We start from the raw sequence: 17,734 nt of genomic DNA, 5'->3' as shown, positions 1-17,734 counted from the left end.
ACTTGCTTTTTAAAAGTTCGCATCTATGAGCACTCTCTTCTGGTGTGTCTGAAGAGAGCAAAAACAGTGTACTCATGTAAATAAAAATAAATATTTTAAAAAAGAAGTCTTTGTACAGAAGAGGTATCAGATCCCATTGCAGATGGTTGTGAGCCACCATGTGGTTGCTGGGATTTGAACTCAGAACCTCTGGAAGAACAGTCAGTGCTCCTAACTGCTGAGCCATCTCTCCAGCCCCATGAAGCTGGCTTCTGTCATGTAGCTATATATGCAAATAGAGAGAGTAAACACTCAGGTACATAAAAATAAATAGATATTTTGAAAGGAGCATTTTCTCCAAAAATCTTTTTAAAAATTATTTTATTGGATAGTCTCTGTATTTACATTTCAAATGTAATCCCCTTCCCCACTCCTCCTTCCCCTCCTTCCATTGCCCCTATGAAGGTGCTCCCTCTTCCAGTCACCCTCTCCACCTCAGCGCCTTGGCATTCCCCTACACTGGGAAAACATGCCTTTTGGAGCAATTTTAGTTCACAGCAAAATTGAATTAAAGGTGCAGAGCTTTTTCTATAAACTCCATTCCCATAAATATATAGCCTCCCTTAATCTCAATATTATCATTATAATTGTTGTATTTAATGGCTCTATAAGGTATAGCATTAATACACAAAATATATAGTTTATATTCTGTCTTGGTTCTATGTAGTCTATCGATTTTGATAAATCTACTATAACATGTACCTACTATGGTTGCCATTTGCTAAACAGCAGAGTTCAGGGTCATATGTCTGGCTGTTGCTGTAGACTCTAAGCTTCTGCGCCAGCCCCATGCATGGCCTGGAAATTAGGCAGAAGTGAGTTTGAGTTCTCCAGAACACCATCTAATGTAGACTTCTCCTCTTCTTCACTCTCTTTCCTGTTGCAGTAAATATTAAAAAGATGACTTATTAACCTTTTATCCCATTCTTTGCCAGCTCCCAAGGGGCCATCTGTCACTACCGGGATTTCTAACTTGGCGTTCCATGCCGCCTCTAAGAACTCAGGCGCAGTTCACTCTACCGCCCCTGCTGCTTCTGTCCCTAGTGGATACGACTGTCCCAGCGTGTTGTTTTCACTCACTTCCTCTTGGCATGTTGTTGCCAAGCCTTAGACACATACACCCCAACTCTGTGGTGGGTTTTGTGTATCCCGCCACCACACCCTCTTTTGAACTCCATTAAATCACCACATCAAGAACACACCAAAATACTCTGATCCAATTGGTATGATATAATTTGCCCACCTAGATAAGTCAAATCATCCTGTACAATTCCATCCTTTATAAGATATTCATAACAACCTTATTTATGAAGAAATGCGCCAAGAGAAACATACACATCTGCCTCCATTTTTGTTCCTCCCAGAATCTCCCCCTCCTCTCCTGCTCTTCCGTTTTCCTAGCCTTCCCCCCAAACCCCCACTTCACCCCCCCCCACCTCTCCACTGTCCAATCAGGTATCACATTCACATCAACCCACACTTTCCAACAGAGATACAAGGCTGTCACCGTGCCCTCTTCTGTCATTTCTGAAGTATGATTCAGGAGTTAATCAACTTTTCTTTTTCTTTTTTGGTAAGGGGCTGTGTAAATTATGGGATTTGCGGGATAAAAGAGAAAATCAGGCAACTATTCTCACCGAATATTCTTCACATATTATGAAAAGCATTCTTAGCTTCAGGTCCACTGAAGTATTTTGTTTTAACAAAACAGAGCCTGCTGGATTTAACTTTTGGTTCATATCTTCATAACTTGGTTTTATATTATTTGAGAATTTTTGGAGTATCTTTCTTGATAGACTTCTAAGAATCTTTTATTTTCACATAATCCTTGCCTTTTTTTCTTGATATAGTAAGAATAGCAGTAACTCCTGTGTGTGTGTGAGTATGTGTGTGTGTGTGTGTGTGTGTGTGTGTGTGTGTGTTTAGTGTAGTTGAGCCGAAGGTCAGCATCGTATTAACTGACTTAATTTATACCTTCCTTCTATTGGTTCCCTATGAAACTTCTATCTACTCCAGTGGATTTCATATGCCTTTTATCACTACATCTTCTCTTGAGGAAGACTACTAGATAGATAATATGGAGGAATAGTTATCAATGTTCCAGAACCTAAACTGTGGGTTATCTTAGTGTTTCTTTACAATGCTTCTGTATCTTATAAAATTGCCCCGTATTTCACTAAAGCGGAGTGAGAGAAAAGCTAGTTATGGAGATATCAAACACTCACAGAGGATTAGGGATCTCTGTGACAACCTCGCTTGCTTTAACATTTGCTTTGTAAGAGTCACTAAGCTGAAGGATTTGATACATCAAAGGTGAGCCTTCCCTTTTAGAAGAACCTGGGGAGAATGGTGCCTAATGGTTCTCCTTTCTACCTGGAAACTGTCAGATTTTTTCTCAGCTTCTTCTTATTTTTTTTAAAGAAGAATTAAGATTGCTGGTGCATTCTGGCTGACAAGTTTATTACATTAGCTTTATCCTAAATGCATGTGTAAATCTAATCCTAAAGTGAGGATTAAGCTCTTCCAAAGTTTGCCTGCTGTAAGAGCAGAGAGCTAAATAGTCCTCACGCTTCTTCACTGCGCAGTGTGAAGTGTTTTGAGTCGCCGATCGGTAATGTCTTGGGAATGTTGCGGAGTACAAGGAGTTGCCGGAGGGTCACACCAGACGGCGGTGTGAGTGATAGACATCCCTAGTCTGTCGAAACTGCTTCTACTCACTTACTGATTAACTCAGTCCTGACACACTTTAGGGAATGTTGCTTTAAATGTCTGAGCTGATGATCTTTGACAGCAGTAATTAGATTGTTAACTTTGAAACATTGGATGTTTAAAAAAAAAAAAAAAAAAAAAACTCCTGAGTTTGTACTTTACTCCGTTTTAGAAAAAAGGTGCATTCATCCTACGAAGCTAAATCCTGAGAATCGACAAGGAATGTCAACACAGACACACTGGATGTGAGCTGGCACTGGGCCCTGTATTTGAGTATGTCTATCACACAGAGAGACAAAGATAGTCTTTTCCCTGAATCTGAGAGACAGGGGCCATTTTAAGGGATTGATAAGGCCTAGAAGTTTCAGTAGGTCTCCTTCATAGTTAGGATGAGACTAAGGTTTCAGAAGTCCACTTATTCATCACAACTGTTACATAAGGTCTCTAATTCAAAAGAGAAAACAACTTTGCTGAAGGACTGTGAGCCCGTGGTTCTTTTTCATTGTGAACTTGGGGCCCAGCAGTGCATCTCCTGCATTTTCCCCAGTGATTCATACGGAAATACATAACTTGCATTTGAAGTAAGGTTTTACAAGTTTAGTGCCATTGCTGTTGTCAATAATCTATACTAACATCCTTTAAAAAAGAAAGAAAGAAAGAAGAAGAAAGAAAGGAAGGAAGAAAGAAATGCTGAGCTTTGGTTTTCTTTTTATTATAACCCAATTTCCTCTAGGCCTCACTGGCCTGCGGATAAACAGCCATGTCCATTAGCAATGGTAATCTAGTTTCCACAGTCTCTTAATGAAATCAGTTTTCAGCACAGCATAGAAGTACCTGCTGGGGGTTTGGGAATCCCCCCACAAACCATATGGACACTGATCTCAGTTAAGCAAGAATAGTTTATTGAACACACACCCTAATACTGGTCAGATCAGGGACACAGCTCAGAATTATCTGAACTATGACAATGGATATTCTTTTTCTGTCATCTCATAAAGGATAAAACCCACTAAACCTACAGTGAGTTCATCCACAGGTACAGGAAGTACTGCCTAGTGGTCAGCTCTGACCCAAGCTATTTCAGACATAACAGTTCACATTGACCTTTGATTTGAGGGATCCTATGTACAGCTATGTGGAACTTCTTAGGATTAGTGAACCTCAGACAGAACATTCGGGAAACAGAACAAAACAGGTGTGTGGTCAGTGTGTCCTTGAGCCAAGTCACTTCTCTGTGTCAGTGATGGGCGGGTGTGTTACAGCAACACTATGACATAGCAGGTGGGCATGGAACAAAATGGCTCCAGCTATGAGACATGGGGGTCAGACAATAACACACCTTTCCTGTTCTATCCAGGTACCCGTTCATTCCTGTATTAAAAAGCAGTTAAATGGGATGGGGCACTCTGGAAGAGCACTTGCCTAGCATGAGCAAGACCCTGGGTCAGTCCCTGTACCTGCCTTCACTGTACAAAGCCAGTACTGCTTCATGTAAAAAACAGATAAGGACACTATCACACAGTTATAGATCAATTTCCATGATGTAGACCTCAAATTTCTCAATAAAAATACCTCAACCAAATTTTGCAACACATCATATGCCAGAATCAAGCTGGTTTTATTCCAGAGATGTAAAGAACTTCCAGCACACGCAAATCAATAAACATAATACAGGGTATGAATAGCACCAGGGACAGAAATCATTTGTTCAACTTAATAGACTTTTTAAAAAACAATCCTGACTATAGTCTGTGCCCCAGACTGCTCCCCGCATGACCTTACCTGCCCTTGGGAGTTGGGGGTGAAGGTAGCTTAGAGTCAATGGCTCAGACCCCAGGAACAGGTGAGCAACAAGACAGCAGGCCCTCTGAACAATGCCGCAAGCTCCTCTAATATTCTCCACCCGTGCTCCCATTGGTCCCAAGAAAGCATCTCTTCTAAACAGCAGAACCTGATTGGCTGGCATTGTCTGCTCCAGCAATCCTTGGTCTCTCAGGCAGTCCTCAATAAGGTCCTATTTCGGGAGATGCTGGTCTCTTAGGCAGTCCTCTATTAGGTCCTCCTGTATATGTTTTGCGGCTGCGCAGCCCCCAGTGTTTCCGCAGAGGCAGTCCCGCTGTTCCTGCTACAGCTGACAAAACTCAGTATCCCTTCATGATATGGAGAGGAATTTTAATGCAACAACATGGCCGTCTGGCAAGGGATCACACCCAAAGACCTTCTAGTTCTGACTGATCTGTCTGGAATGACACCTTTAATCCCTCTGGCTGGAATCCAGACATGCAATTAGTATATACCTTTAATCCCAGTGTAGGTAAGGTTAGGTTACAGAAGGAGGCAGCCATGTTTGAAAGTGACATCTAATTGGAGGGCAGTTCAGTGGGTGGGGTTCAACTGAGTTGCGTTCAGTCAATCAGTTGGGAGTCAGTACAGTGTGTGCCGTGCGTGCCGTATAGTGGAGTTGAGTTCATTCATGAGTTCGTGTTGTTCAGTGCAGGTCAGCAGAGGCAGCTGAAGCCAGAGAAAAGGGGGCCAGAAGATTAGAACAAATTGCCAGAGTTAGTTCGAGGCCAGGCTGAGCAGCAATTCAGTGAGAAGTTAGACTGAATCAGTCAGCTTGGAGAGGAGTTTGAACTGGAACAGCCGAGTTGAACCAGCCAGCCAGAGTTCAGAAAGAGCTTAAAAAAAAAAAAAAAAGTGAGCTTCTTCAGCAGCAAGCATCCGAGATGACAATTATGTTAGGAAATATAAAAGTCACTTTTACAATAAGAACTGAAAAAAAGTTTAGGGATAGAGAGATTGTACCACAACATACTGAAGACTGTGTAAAACAACCCAAGAGCCAACGTTCTAGGAAATGGGGGAAGCTTCAAAGCATTTCTCTCAGCTTTGAGGGTGTTCACTTTTGCTCCTGTTCAATATAGTGCTTAGATTCTTAGCCAGAGCAATAAGGCAACTGAAAGAATAAAAAGGATACAAATAGGAAAGGAAATAGTATTCTTGCTTGCAGACCACATGTTCCTAGACTTATCCACACCCTAAAGATTCCATTAGAAATTTAGCTCTCATGAACATCATCAGCAAAGCACAGAGACAAAGCAACACACAAAAGTCAGGAGCTTGCCTTCAATCTCTGCACCGGGGAAGCAGAGGCTGGTAGATCTCTGTGAGCCAGGGTTATTCAGTGAAACCCTGTCTTAAACTGAATTAGGGAAAAGCTGGAAGAAGCTGAGAAGGAGGGCGACCCTGTAGGAGGATCAGTGGTCTCAATTAACCTGGACCCCTGAGATTTCTCAGACACCGAGCCACCAACCAGGCAGCATACACCAGCTGATGTGAGGCCCCCAACACATATACAGCAGAGGACTGCCAGGTCTGGACTCAGTCAGAGAAGATGCACCTAACCTTCAAGAGACTGGAGGCCCCAGGGAGTTGGGAGGTCTAGGGGTGTGGGGGGTTGGGGGATGGAGAAGGAGGTATGAGGTGTGGAACAGTCAGAGGGTGGACCAGGAGGGGGATAAAATCTGGATTGTAAAAAAAAAGGATTAAATAATTTTTTAAAAATTATCAATAACAAAACCAAAACAACCCCCAGAAGCTTCTCTATACTAGTCACAAAAAAATAAAGAAATGAGAGAAACATTTTCATTCATATTAGCCTCAAAGAACCTTCCAAACCTAAGAATAATCTAACAAAAGGCAAAAACCAAACCAAACAAAAAACCCCTCAATAATAAAGCCTTCAAATTATAAAATAATGAATTAGAATAATTAATATTGTGAAATGGTAATGTCGCCAAAGATGATCTACAGACTCAGTGTAAAACTCATCAAAACTGCAATGAAAATCTTCATAGAAATGGGAAAAAAGTCACTGAAAAATGTCAAATGGCTAAAGCAATCCTGAGCAAAAAGAATAATGCTGGAAATATCATAATGCATGACTTAAAGCTATATCACAGAGCCCTAGTAACAAAAACACTATGTTATTGGTGTAGAATCAGATTCTTAGACCAATGATAGACCCACAAAGTTATAGCCATCATGACAAAGGTGCTAAAAATATACACTGAAGGAAAGATGGCCTCTTTAACAAATGGCTCTGGGAAAATTAGATGTCCCTGTGGCAAAGAAAGAAACTAGATCTTTATGTCTCATCCTACATAAGACATCCATTCAAAATGGGTCAAGGACTTTAATGGAAGACAGAACAATTTGAAGCTGCTGGGAGAATGCATAGGGAAAAGTTAAGCAAAATAAGACAACGTTGCATGTTTTCTCTCAGATACAGAATCTAGATTTTAAAATTTAAGCACATAAAAGTAGAGGTCCTATTTGAGGCAAAAAGGAAACAATCCAAGAGAACAGGAACATACAAACCACCGAAGGGCAGACGGACATGACCAAACGAAGTACACTGTGTAACCTTGCAGAAGTCCATGATGAAACGTTTTGCCTTGTACGAATGACATATGCTAACAATAAAAGCATATTTATGTATGTGCTATGTGCATGCACATGGGTGCGTGTGTGGAGATCAGAGGAATACTTGCCAGAGCTCCTTCTCTCCCTTGGCCTTATGGGTTCCAGGAATTGAATTCAGGTAGACATGCTTGGTAGCAAGAACCCCCTGAGCAATCTCAAAGTCCTAAAACTTAAATAAGTAATAAGTCTGGTTTGGTAGGAAGTTTCAGACTAGCTACAGCTTATTTAAACGATTTAGAGCGTCGATGGCCAACATTAAAAACAAAAAGGAAACAACTATGCTAAGATATTCAAAGTATCGGTGCAGAAACGCAGCTTAATTCTCAGTGGCTTAAAACAACATTTGACTCTTCTTCACAACTCTGTGTGGTGACTGGGTGATTGTTCTGATTCTCCCGGGTCAGCATTAACCTGGGAAAGTCAGCTGGGGTGATGGTCTTAGAAGGGTCAGTCACAGTCTTGGGGACCACAGCCAGAACATTTGAGATGAATTATGTAACCTCTCTCTGTCCAATCTGTTTTTCACTCGGCATCTAATCTTTTAGTAACTAGGTCCTTGCCATGGTATGCCATTTCGGGAACTAAAGTGAAGACAACAGAAAGACATGCGAGTCCTTGGGCCTGGGCTTGATAATTTACCCAGCATCACTTTTGCCACATTTTTCTGATCAAAGCAAACTCAGTCATTCAAGGTAGAAATGGGAAGATTTGTGAAATTTTCATGGCCGTAATTTATCAGCATTCCAGGAACTTCTTGACTCACTTAGTTTAATTTTTAAAAAAATTTTTTTTTTACTGAATGACATCCCTCCCTTCAGAAACTGGCACTGTTCTAAAGTCCAGTAGCTACTGTTCTTGTGTCAACAGAAGCATCTCTGATACCTGGGTGAGTCCTGTCAGTTATCACAGAACTTACTGAGTTTAAATGCCTCTGCTGAGTTCCGCTGCTTTTCCTGGCTCAGAATAAATACAGCAAATCCCTCAAAACATATATTTCCATTTTTACGTTACATTTTGCTAGCAGAAAATGAAAATGTCATAAATGCTGAATACCTTCTAAAGCTTTAAACATTTAACTTTGGAAATATTTAATATATACAGAGATCTTGTTCATGAAATCCAAGACACACCTGCTGTCGTGGTGAACACCGCAGACTGGAGGCTCATGTGGAACTTAATTCTGAAGCTGAATAGCAGAACTCATTTATAATGTCTTATTTAAACATGCAAGAATGTATGCCGGGTGTGGTGGTGCTCAGACGATACAGGCAGGCAGATTTCTGTGAGCTCCACCCCAGCCTGGTCTACATGGTGAGACCCTGGGCTCCACCTTGAGACCCTGTCCCCCAAACAAAGTGAAACAAAAAAGAAGATACATAAAGAATATATTAAGTTGTTTATATTACCAACAAAACAGCACGTCTTTACTGGAGGGAGAGGGGTTATGCACAGTTGGCATAAAATTTCAGTTTTGCAAGGCACAAAGACTGGAAATTGGTTAACAATATAATCCCTCTTAGCACTGCTGAACTATATACTTAGAAGGAGTCAAGATGATAAATTTTATGTTACGCACCTTTAAATGTTATTATACAGAAATACCTGATAATTATAAAAAAATAAAAATACAATGAAAATAAAATAAAAACTACCTAACCCTGCCAATAAGACTAACAGTTTATTGCTCAAATTATGTTCATTGGTTCACAATGCTTTTGTTCTTTTATATAACTTGACCTTTTCAAACAAGGTTTATATTACTTTAAACCATGTTTTATGTTTATTATATGTTCTTAACCGAAAACTCAGAGGAGCCAGGCATGGTGATGCACACCTTTAATCCCAGCACTTGGGAGGCAGAGGCAGGTGACTCTCTGCGTCTAAGGCCAGCCTGACAGCGAGAACTATACAGAGAAACCTGGTTTCAAAAAACAAAACAAAACAAAAATCAGAGGAGTAAGGTATGTAAGTCTCTGTGAACGCTTAACTGAGTTCAAACTGAAGCGAAACCCCACATATAGGGGTGCATAGGTCACTCTATCGTTCTTTGTAGGAAGCATGTACTGGGCTCCTGACCTGCCAACTGCATAATGTTTCTGATTGGTTCCTTCTATATTTGGTCACACTACAGGGGCCGGGCTCTTGGGTGGTGATAAGCCTCCCTCTACCTGGTGATTCCCAGTCACATGTCTGCTCCCCGGGATGACATAGCATCCACTCCGCAAAGTTAACTATTAAGTTGTCAGGATGAAAGGTCAAGAGGCATGCCTTTAACTGGGCTGCGAGAATGGGGAAAGCACACTGCTCTTTAACATCAGCTTTCTTTGAGGAAACAGGCGAAGAAGAAACAACACAATCAGAAAAGTCTTCATAACAGAAGTGTGCTGGAAATCATTATGGACGAGTTCTGCAACTCTACTTTTTGGGTGAGAAGTTACATTTATTCTCATGGTTTCCTCTTCTCAAACTCAGACAGGCATGGCTACCAGTATGAGACAGTAAATGTAGAGGTATATTTGGCTTTAAGTTCTGGCTTTTTGTTTTGTTTTAAGAAAAATGCTTAATTTGTCTACACGATTACAACACCTGGGAAAGGCTTTTTTTTTTTCCTTTAGCATTTGCTTATTGCATTGCAGATGATTTTTCTTGGACTAGCTAAAATTGAGAAAAATGCAATTTCTTCAGTCCTAGGAGAGGAACTGTTAAAACGCACTTTGTAGGGTAGGAGGAAAAGAGGAGGCACACGTCTGAGCTTTTCGGGGGTGTAACTGATGTCATTAGTGACCTTCCATAATGCTGGGAGGAGCAGGAACAACATTAGACAGTTCTTGATGTGTTAGGAAGAACTTAAGCCCCCATGCCTTCATGGACAAGACGTGACGACTATTAGAAAGCAGCTAACCACCTCTCGAGAATCCCTTTTAAAGGCTGGGCTTGGTGGACATGATGCACACACCTTTAATCCCAATATTTGGGAGACAGAAGCAGGCAGATCTCTGTGTGTTTTAAGACTAACTTGGTCTACAAGGCAAATTCTAGGACAGCCAAGGCTGTTACACAGAGAAACCCTAGAAGGAGGCATGTGGGGGGGTGCTGTAGAGGGGAGGAGACAGAAACAGAGAGAGATAGAGACAGAGAGGATTTCTTTTTAGAATTATCCAAGAAATCATCTTGTCAGGCACTTTAAACTTCCCTTTAAAAACATCAGTACTAATAGATCTGTTTTAAAGTATCTAAGGAAAAAGAAAACCCCCCCTTTGTGTGGTCCCGATACAGGAGCTGCCACCCCCCCCCCAGGACTCCTTATTACATGAAACTTTTGTTTAAAACATGTTTCCTGTCCAACAGTGCATTGTTATCTCAGCACTGGGATGGACCAGGTCCTCTTGGTTTTGATATAAGCCTTCTCAGCCATAATAGGCTGACGTCACAGTGTGCCTGACCATCTTGCCTGGTGCCTGCAGGTTAGAGTATCTACCAGTGTGTTCAAATTGTGCTAGAAACCATGTAGTGTGTTCTCAGGCCTGGGAAACTACTTTCCCCTCTGGAGAGAGGAATAGTCTTTCTTATCTGTATAATTTGGAAAATGTTTTATTTTATGCAGAGTAGTCAGTGTAGAGATTCACTTAAAGCCACGTGAAGATGCGTTCTGAGAGGTGGGATGGCCAGAAAAAGCACTAAATGTCACTAAATGGTGAATATGTTTTAGTGTCATATATTGTATTAATGATGAGCCTGAAATAAAGATAGTTAAAAAGTAAAGCTTGTTATAAATGTGGAGTTGAATTTAAGCGGATTGGGAGCATGTGGAGAACGTTGGGACAATAGGGTATCTTTTAAATGTATGTATCCAACAGTCTTTCCCTTTCGGTCCCCCAGAACGACTCACTACTGAAAAGTCCAGAAGCTGACCTCCCCCTTTGTTTTGAGCAAACTGTTCTTGTGTGGATTCCTTTGGGCTTTCTTTGGCTCCTGGCCCCTTGGCAACTTTACGGTGTATACAGATCCAAGACCAAGAGATCTTCCTTTACCAAATTCTACATTGCCAAGCAGGTACAGTAACTCCACCATTTTCAAACTCTAGTTCTTTGGTGTAGAGGTGGGGCATTTTCTTTGGGGTTAGTGTCCTTGTCCCAGTCTCTGATTAGTTTGCCACGTAATCCTGCTTCAAAGTAAAGCCATGGTCCTGCCTATGTCTCACCCGCCAGATTCCTTAGCCAAAGTAGCTTTGGTTTTGGTATGAGAAGAGTGACTGGGAGTTCTTGTGGATATTAAGTTCCCTGAGCACAAACGAGGGGTCAAATTAGAGTTGCCTTTTATGGGTTTGAGTCATGAGCCTCTTTAAACTGCTCTAATAAATCTGAAGGCTGCTATTCAAACAGCTCCTACCCTGAGATGCCAATGAACTACATAGTGTATCTTTTACACCGACCCCCAACAGTCGCTGACTTCCCAAAACTTAGACCGGAAATGGGGTTTTACATTTTTCCAAAGTCTTTCACCACTCGGGATAAGCACTCACAGTGGAAAGAGGGTAGAAAGAGGGGTTAGTGAGTCCCTTGTTTGGTGAGTTTATGTACCTATGGCCTATTGTTACCCTGGGACTCAGCGGTGATGACAATAGGGACCCTGGGATGGAGGTGGGGCTGGGAGCTAGAGGCTGGGGTGTCAGCTGGGGTTGGGGGCTGGGAGTGGATTTTTTGTCAAACTTTCAAAAGGAAAGAAAAACTTTAGGTAGGGTCACTGTTTAGGTGCCCAGCACAGGACATAGCACTCAGGCTGATCTCCACATTGGTTCCATGTCGGTATAAAATGCACCCTAGTTATGGCATCTGAGCCAAGCATGTATATTAGACAATATCTGGCTTCACACTTTACTGTCTTTGTAGTGACTGTCAGTTAATTCAGGGGGATTCTTCCATTATTCTTGAGTTTCCAAGGAGAGAATGCCCAGTGTGCAATTCAGACTCCAATCCTACTAAAAGCTGTAGCTTTTTGAGATATGGTTCATATGCCAAATAAGTTTCCCATTTAAATATAATTGAGGGTGGTTTTTTCCCTCATGTCCACAGATTTGCACAGTCACTGCCATGGTCTACTTTAGAACAGTTCTAGTCATTTGAGGAGAAAGAAATCCTTTAGTCTCGGCTTCTCTTTCCTCTCAGCGAAACGAATTTCCTCAATGTCTCTGACTCATGAGAGGACCACGCAGTATGCGGTCTTTCAGGACTGGCTTCTCTTAGCATATTGTTTCAAGCTTCATCTTCGTAGTATTTTTAGTGCTTAATTCCCTTTTATGGCTAAATATTATTCCACTTTACAAATATATAAAACTTATACTGTTTAAATACATTTAAGTTGAAAGTACAAATCTCTATAGAGAAGAAAAAACAATGTTTAACTCCCTCCCAGGCAACACTAATCCACCCATCTTACTCTGAGACCCATTTAAAAAATTTTTTTTAAGTTTTTGGCCCTTATTCTAAAGGTGGCAGGCATAGGTTTAACTTCTTAAATTTTTCAAAATGATTGGTTCTTTCTCTTAAACAGTAGAAGCATAATTTATCCTAAGTTCATTTTTCTGTAAAAAATCTCCACCCAGTCATTTTTCTTCTCTCTGCTTTTGGACAGGTGTCCCCTCCCCCACACCCCCACACCCCCACACCCCTTTCTTCACCACCTGAGCTGGCTCTGCTGTACCTGTCTGGCCTTTAGTAAGGTGCTATCTTATCTGGACTTGGTCAATCTGCTTGAGCAACATGTAATTGACTTCCTAGATTTGTTTAAAGATTCATCTTCAGAGAAGGACACAGAAAACAGGAGGCAACAAAGCAGACTGAATTTAAAAACAAATATTTGATAGTTGTGGAAATGATAAAGCAAGGGATACAGAAAAACAAACTTGAGGTCAATCCAGCAAGACACGGGGATAATTAGGGTTATGTGATAGACCATTGCCCGACGTGTCCGGAAGAGTTTTCATAAGTAAGACTGAGATAAGAGAACAGAGTTTATTCCAGGGTGAAGGGTTTTAACCAAGTAAAGGGGGAAAAAATTCCAGTAAAAGTGCTGTCTCATAGTAGACAGGCTTCTGGGGAAGGTAACCCCTAAGAATGCTGGACCTGAAAGAGAGTCCCCTGTCTGTTAGGGGATCGTGGAAGTAGGCACCCTCAGAGATAAAGCAGATCTGGTTGCTGCATGTATCAGAGCTCTGAGAAAAAGAGGTTCTTGCAGGGGGGAGAATTAAATATAAAGTCTCCTTTTCAATACCAAGGAAATGCATTGTTTTATAGAAAGTCGCATTTTACATACACAGAAGTAACAGCACATGGACTCAGCCGGTTATATTTAGGAATATATATGTACACACTAATACATATATGCAAGCAATAGCAATTAGTGAAAAACGAGGCCCGAAATTTGAAGGAGAGAGGGGAAGGGAATAGAGAAGGGTTTGGAGAGGGGAACGCAAAGGGAGAAACACAATTCAATTATAATCTTGAGTTTTAGAAAGTCCTTGTCTGAATCCTAATAAATCACAGATAGGAGCAAAGAATATCGAGTATTTAGTGAATCGTTAAACAGCTGTGTTTTTCTGCTGCACACTGAACTGTGTGCATGTTTCTTTCTGAGGATAAAAGGGAGTATGTGGTCACTGTAGAAAGTGTGGAAGCTCCAGAACAGCAAGGAAATCAAATCTATTGATAATGATGTCACTCTAATACATCCCAGAGTAGCACTGTCTTTCTTATTCTACCACGGACTTTTTAAGAGACAAAAAAGGACAAGTGAAAAGCAAACCTTTTTTATTTTTCTTCATCTTTCCACTCTGAAGTCCTGTTGTGTGATGGCCACTTTGATGGTTTCGCCTGTATCTGCCAGTGATGTACTTACACGTATGTTTTCCATCTGTCAAGTTGTGTCTTTGTCACCACACCAATATGGCTGTGGTCTGTGGCAGCGGCTGGGGAGGAGGTGATGGTCAGAACCGCCCCAGTGCGGCCAATCACAAAGACGCCTTCACACTCTGACCTATCCTGGATCTTCTCACATTTTCAGTCTTTCTGTTTTAGTCTCTCTCTCTCTGTCTCTCTCTCTCTCTCTCTCTCTCTCTCTCTCTCTCTCCTCCCCCCTCCCTCCCTCCCTCCCTCCCTCCCTCTCTCTCTCTCTCTCCCCCTCCCCCCTCCCTCCTCCCTCCCTCTCCCCCTCCGTCCCTCCCTCCCTCCCTCTCTCTCTCTCTCTCTCTCCCCCTCCCCCCTCCCTCCTCCCTCCCTCTCCCCCTCCGTCCCTCCCTCCCTCCCTCCCTCTCTCTCTCTCCCCCTCCCCCCTCCCTCCCTCCCTCTCCCTCTCCCTCTCCCCCTCCCCCTCTCTCTCTCTCTCTCTCTCTCTCTCTCTCTCTCTCTCCAAAACATTTCTTTCCTATTTGTTTCTTTCATACTTAACTGTAAATTCTACCTCCTGATGCTCTTCTGGAAAGAACGTTAGAGGATTAATGTTCTTAGATTTCTTAGACCCCTCTACAGGAGAACGTCATCTAAGGAAGCGTTTAGCTTTTTAGAGTCCCTTGGTCTTTGCATCTTAAAGGCACTCACATGTTCGCGGAATTCTGGCTCCACAATGATCGTTTTTAACTCTGAAGATTTTGTTCTAATTTATTTCCCTTAGAGTCTCGAGCTACTTACTCCTCGCCTGGTGCTCTTGATTCTTTGTGTACTAAAATCTCCCACGAGTCTGGCTGCTCAGGTCTTTACCACACTCACGGCGTCATTCGACCTAAAGACTCGTAGCTTTCTTATGGGAAATCATCATGGTATTCTTATATTTCCTTTCTTCTAACTTTGAAATTCTGTGTCTTCAGAGTGTCTTTCAGATAGACAGTGACTTTGATGGATTTTCCTCCCGCAACTTTGTCTCTTCCTCTTCCTCTCTCTCTCTCTCTCTCTCTCTCTCTCTCTCTCTCTCTCTCTCTCTCTCTCTCTCATTCTCTCTCTCTCATTCTCTCTCTCCTTTTAAAATATTTTTCTCTCTTCCTCTATATGCTAGCACATTTTCTCAATAATTTCTTTCATTTATCCTAAGAATCCTTATTTTAATATTCAACAATTATTAAGAAGTTTTCTTAATTTTGGAATTATCTTTTCTTTAAAGCCACTTGTTTAAAAGATACAATGTCTTCTCAAATCTCTTAGAATATTAAATTTAAAATTCTCTTCACTTGCTATTTCTTGTGTGTTTGATCCCACAATCAATGGTTTTATTTCATTATTTTGTCCATCTTCTTAGTTTACGTTGTTTTTCTCAATTTCCTAGTAATTCATCTTCATCTGTGAATAAATAAAAATCTTAACACAGCTAGCTGGAGTAGACCTCTTCTTTGTGTGTTGATTTCCACAGCTGGCCTGTCCCTTACATGAAGCCTGGCATTGAGCTCTGGGTCCTGGGCAACTGTCTGGTACCTTCACCAGCACCCCTGGGGTATGGGGGAGGGGAGAACAACTTAGACTGTACCTCTCTACCCCACACATAGAAACTGGGATGGATTTACTCTGGGTACCACTGGTGTTAGGCCTGCACAGGAGAGCATTCACATGCTTTAGAGAGCACTTCTCTTACATTAGTGCTTGATATGTTTACGGGATCTACAATCACGGAGTGGGCACGTGGAAAGAAGGATCCGGTGTTGGAATGGAACCAGTTATTGTTGTGTTTTATAAATGTGGTATGTTGTAGCTGGAGGGAGCCTCTTGGTGGGCCCTGACAAGGTGTCTCCCTGAACAACCAAGCCACGTGACAGACCTGGTATGAAGAAGGTTTGTTGGCAGGAAAGGGACCTGGAGAAGAGGCAGAGGCTGAGAAAGAAGGGGGTCAGAGAAGGCCAGAAAGAGACAGGAGAGAAGAAGGAAGCTAGAAAGAGGCAGAGGGCAGAGGCTGGCTGGGAAGGAGGGAGGGAGGGGGAGAGAGAGAGAGAGAAGCTGACTAGTCCTTATAAGCCTGGCTCTTGGCTCCTTGGCAGACAGAGATGCAAGCTGTTGCTAGGTAGCTGTTGAGCAAGCCTAGAGGAATTGCTAACATGTCCCTGGAGGGAGATACAGGGATGCTGGCCTTTACTCTATCTTTCCTCTTTGCTTCTTAGCCGACATGATATAAATGGACTTGTTCTACCAGGTGCTTCTACAGCATGGACTTTGCTGCTACCAGCCCAAATAAATGACCAGAAAGCATGAACCAAGATAAACCGTTCATCTTGTAAGATGCTTGTGCTAGATGCTTTTTCATGGTGACGAGAAGCTAACAAATGCCACAAAGAATGTATTTATACCAGTCGAGGCTTCCACCACATCATTTCTGCTGAATTAGTCATTAAGCAATTTGTTATTATACGTAGGTTGACTGTTTTTATATCTTCTCTTGTAATCTCAGCCTATTAAGCCGATCACTTAAGCTAGTGTATGACTAAGATGGCTACCGTTGCTCATGAAAACCGTCAAGTCTGCAAACGAAGGTGTCAGGCACTCTTGTGCATCGTTTAAAAAACATTCCTGAGATTAGAGTTCACATGCTATGAAAGTCAATAATTAAGGAATGAAATTCTATGTATGACTTTTAGAATACTTTCAAAATTATGTGACCACTACTACTACATATATATACATATATACAGCCACTTCCCATCTGTAATTATCTATCTATGTGACTTAGACTATGTGCCCCTTTGTATATGATCATAGTGTTTCACCCCAGCAATAGAAGCTCTAACTAGAACACTGCCTCTACTTACTTTTGGCTAGAATAGAATTTTGGCACGAGGCACATGGCTAAAGCGGTCACAAGATCAAGGACTATCGTGACTGGTTTTGATTCCCCAACTTGTGAAGTTGGAGAAGGGCTCTGGTACCACAGAGTATGTGGTTCAGCAAAGTAGAGTGTATCGTAAAAAGCAGGGGGCGGCATCAAAAAGACTAGAGAAGCTCTCAGCAGGCAACTCTATCATAGTTCCAATAGGAAATGGATGAGTGAGACCAAATAAGAGAATTTGCGGGGGCTATATTTCTGAGGGCCTCTGGGGCTTAGTGTCGGTAAGATGAGATCACGCTGTAGGCTTCAAGAAATGAGGTGTAAGGGGGCCCTAGTAGGACAGGCAGAGATACCCGCATAGCAACACTGAGGTCTAGCCCAGATTCAATGCTGCCTTTTTGAAAACATATTTTTGTGAATTTCATATCATGTACCCCCAAAACTATTCTTTTTCCAGTCCTTCCATATCTGTCCTCTTCCTTTGTAACTTCCCCTCTCCCCCAAGTAAAATAAACAAGAGAAAAATTCTCGCTGTGGAAGCTGCAGTGTGTCATGGTGTGTCACACAGGACACCATTTTGCCCACGTGTCTTTGTAAATGTTCACTGCAATGAGTCATTGATCTGGTTCAAGGCCAATGACTTCTGCTACACTATCAATACTGGACTCTCACCAAGACTCCTCTCAGATATCCTGTTGTTCCCTGA

The 17,734-nt window shown here is 41.9% G+C and overlaps 1 protein-coding gene across 1 annotated transcript in view; it reads left to right on the top strand.

Moving 5' to 3' along the window:
- Positions 1-9,629: 9,629 nt before the first annotated feature.
- Positions 9,630-17,734, top strand: part of ABCC2 (ATP binding cassette subfamily C member 2) — a gene marked incomplete at both ends in the record, with an annotated part of 52,742 nt that continues 44,637 nt past the window's right edge. The window contains 2 exons of the mRNA XM_080911284.1: positions 9,630-9,659; positions 11,113-11,286. Coding sequence (XP_080767410.1) covers positions 9,630-9,659; positions 11,113-11,286 — 204 coding nt within the window. The remainder of the gene's footprint in view (positions 9,660-11,112; positions 11,287-17,734) is intronic.

Source organism: Micromys minutus (assembly GCF_963924665.1).
Source record: "Micromys minutus genome assembly, chromosome: 2".
NCBI classification, from domain to species: Eukaryota; Metazoa; Chordata; class Mammalia; order Rodentia; family Muridae; genus Micromys; species Micromys minutus.
This window is presented reverse-complemented; position numbering and strand designations above follow the sequence as displayed.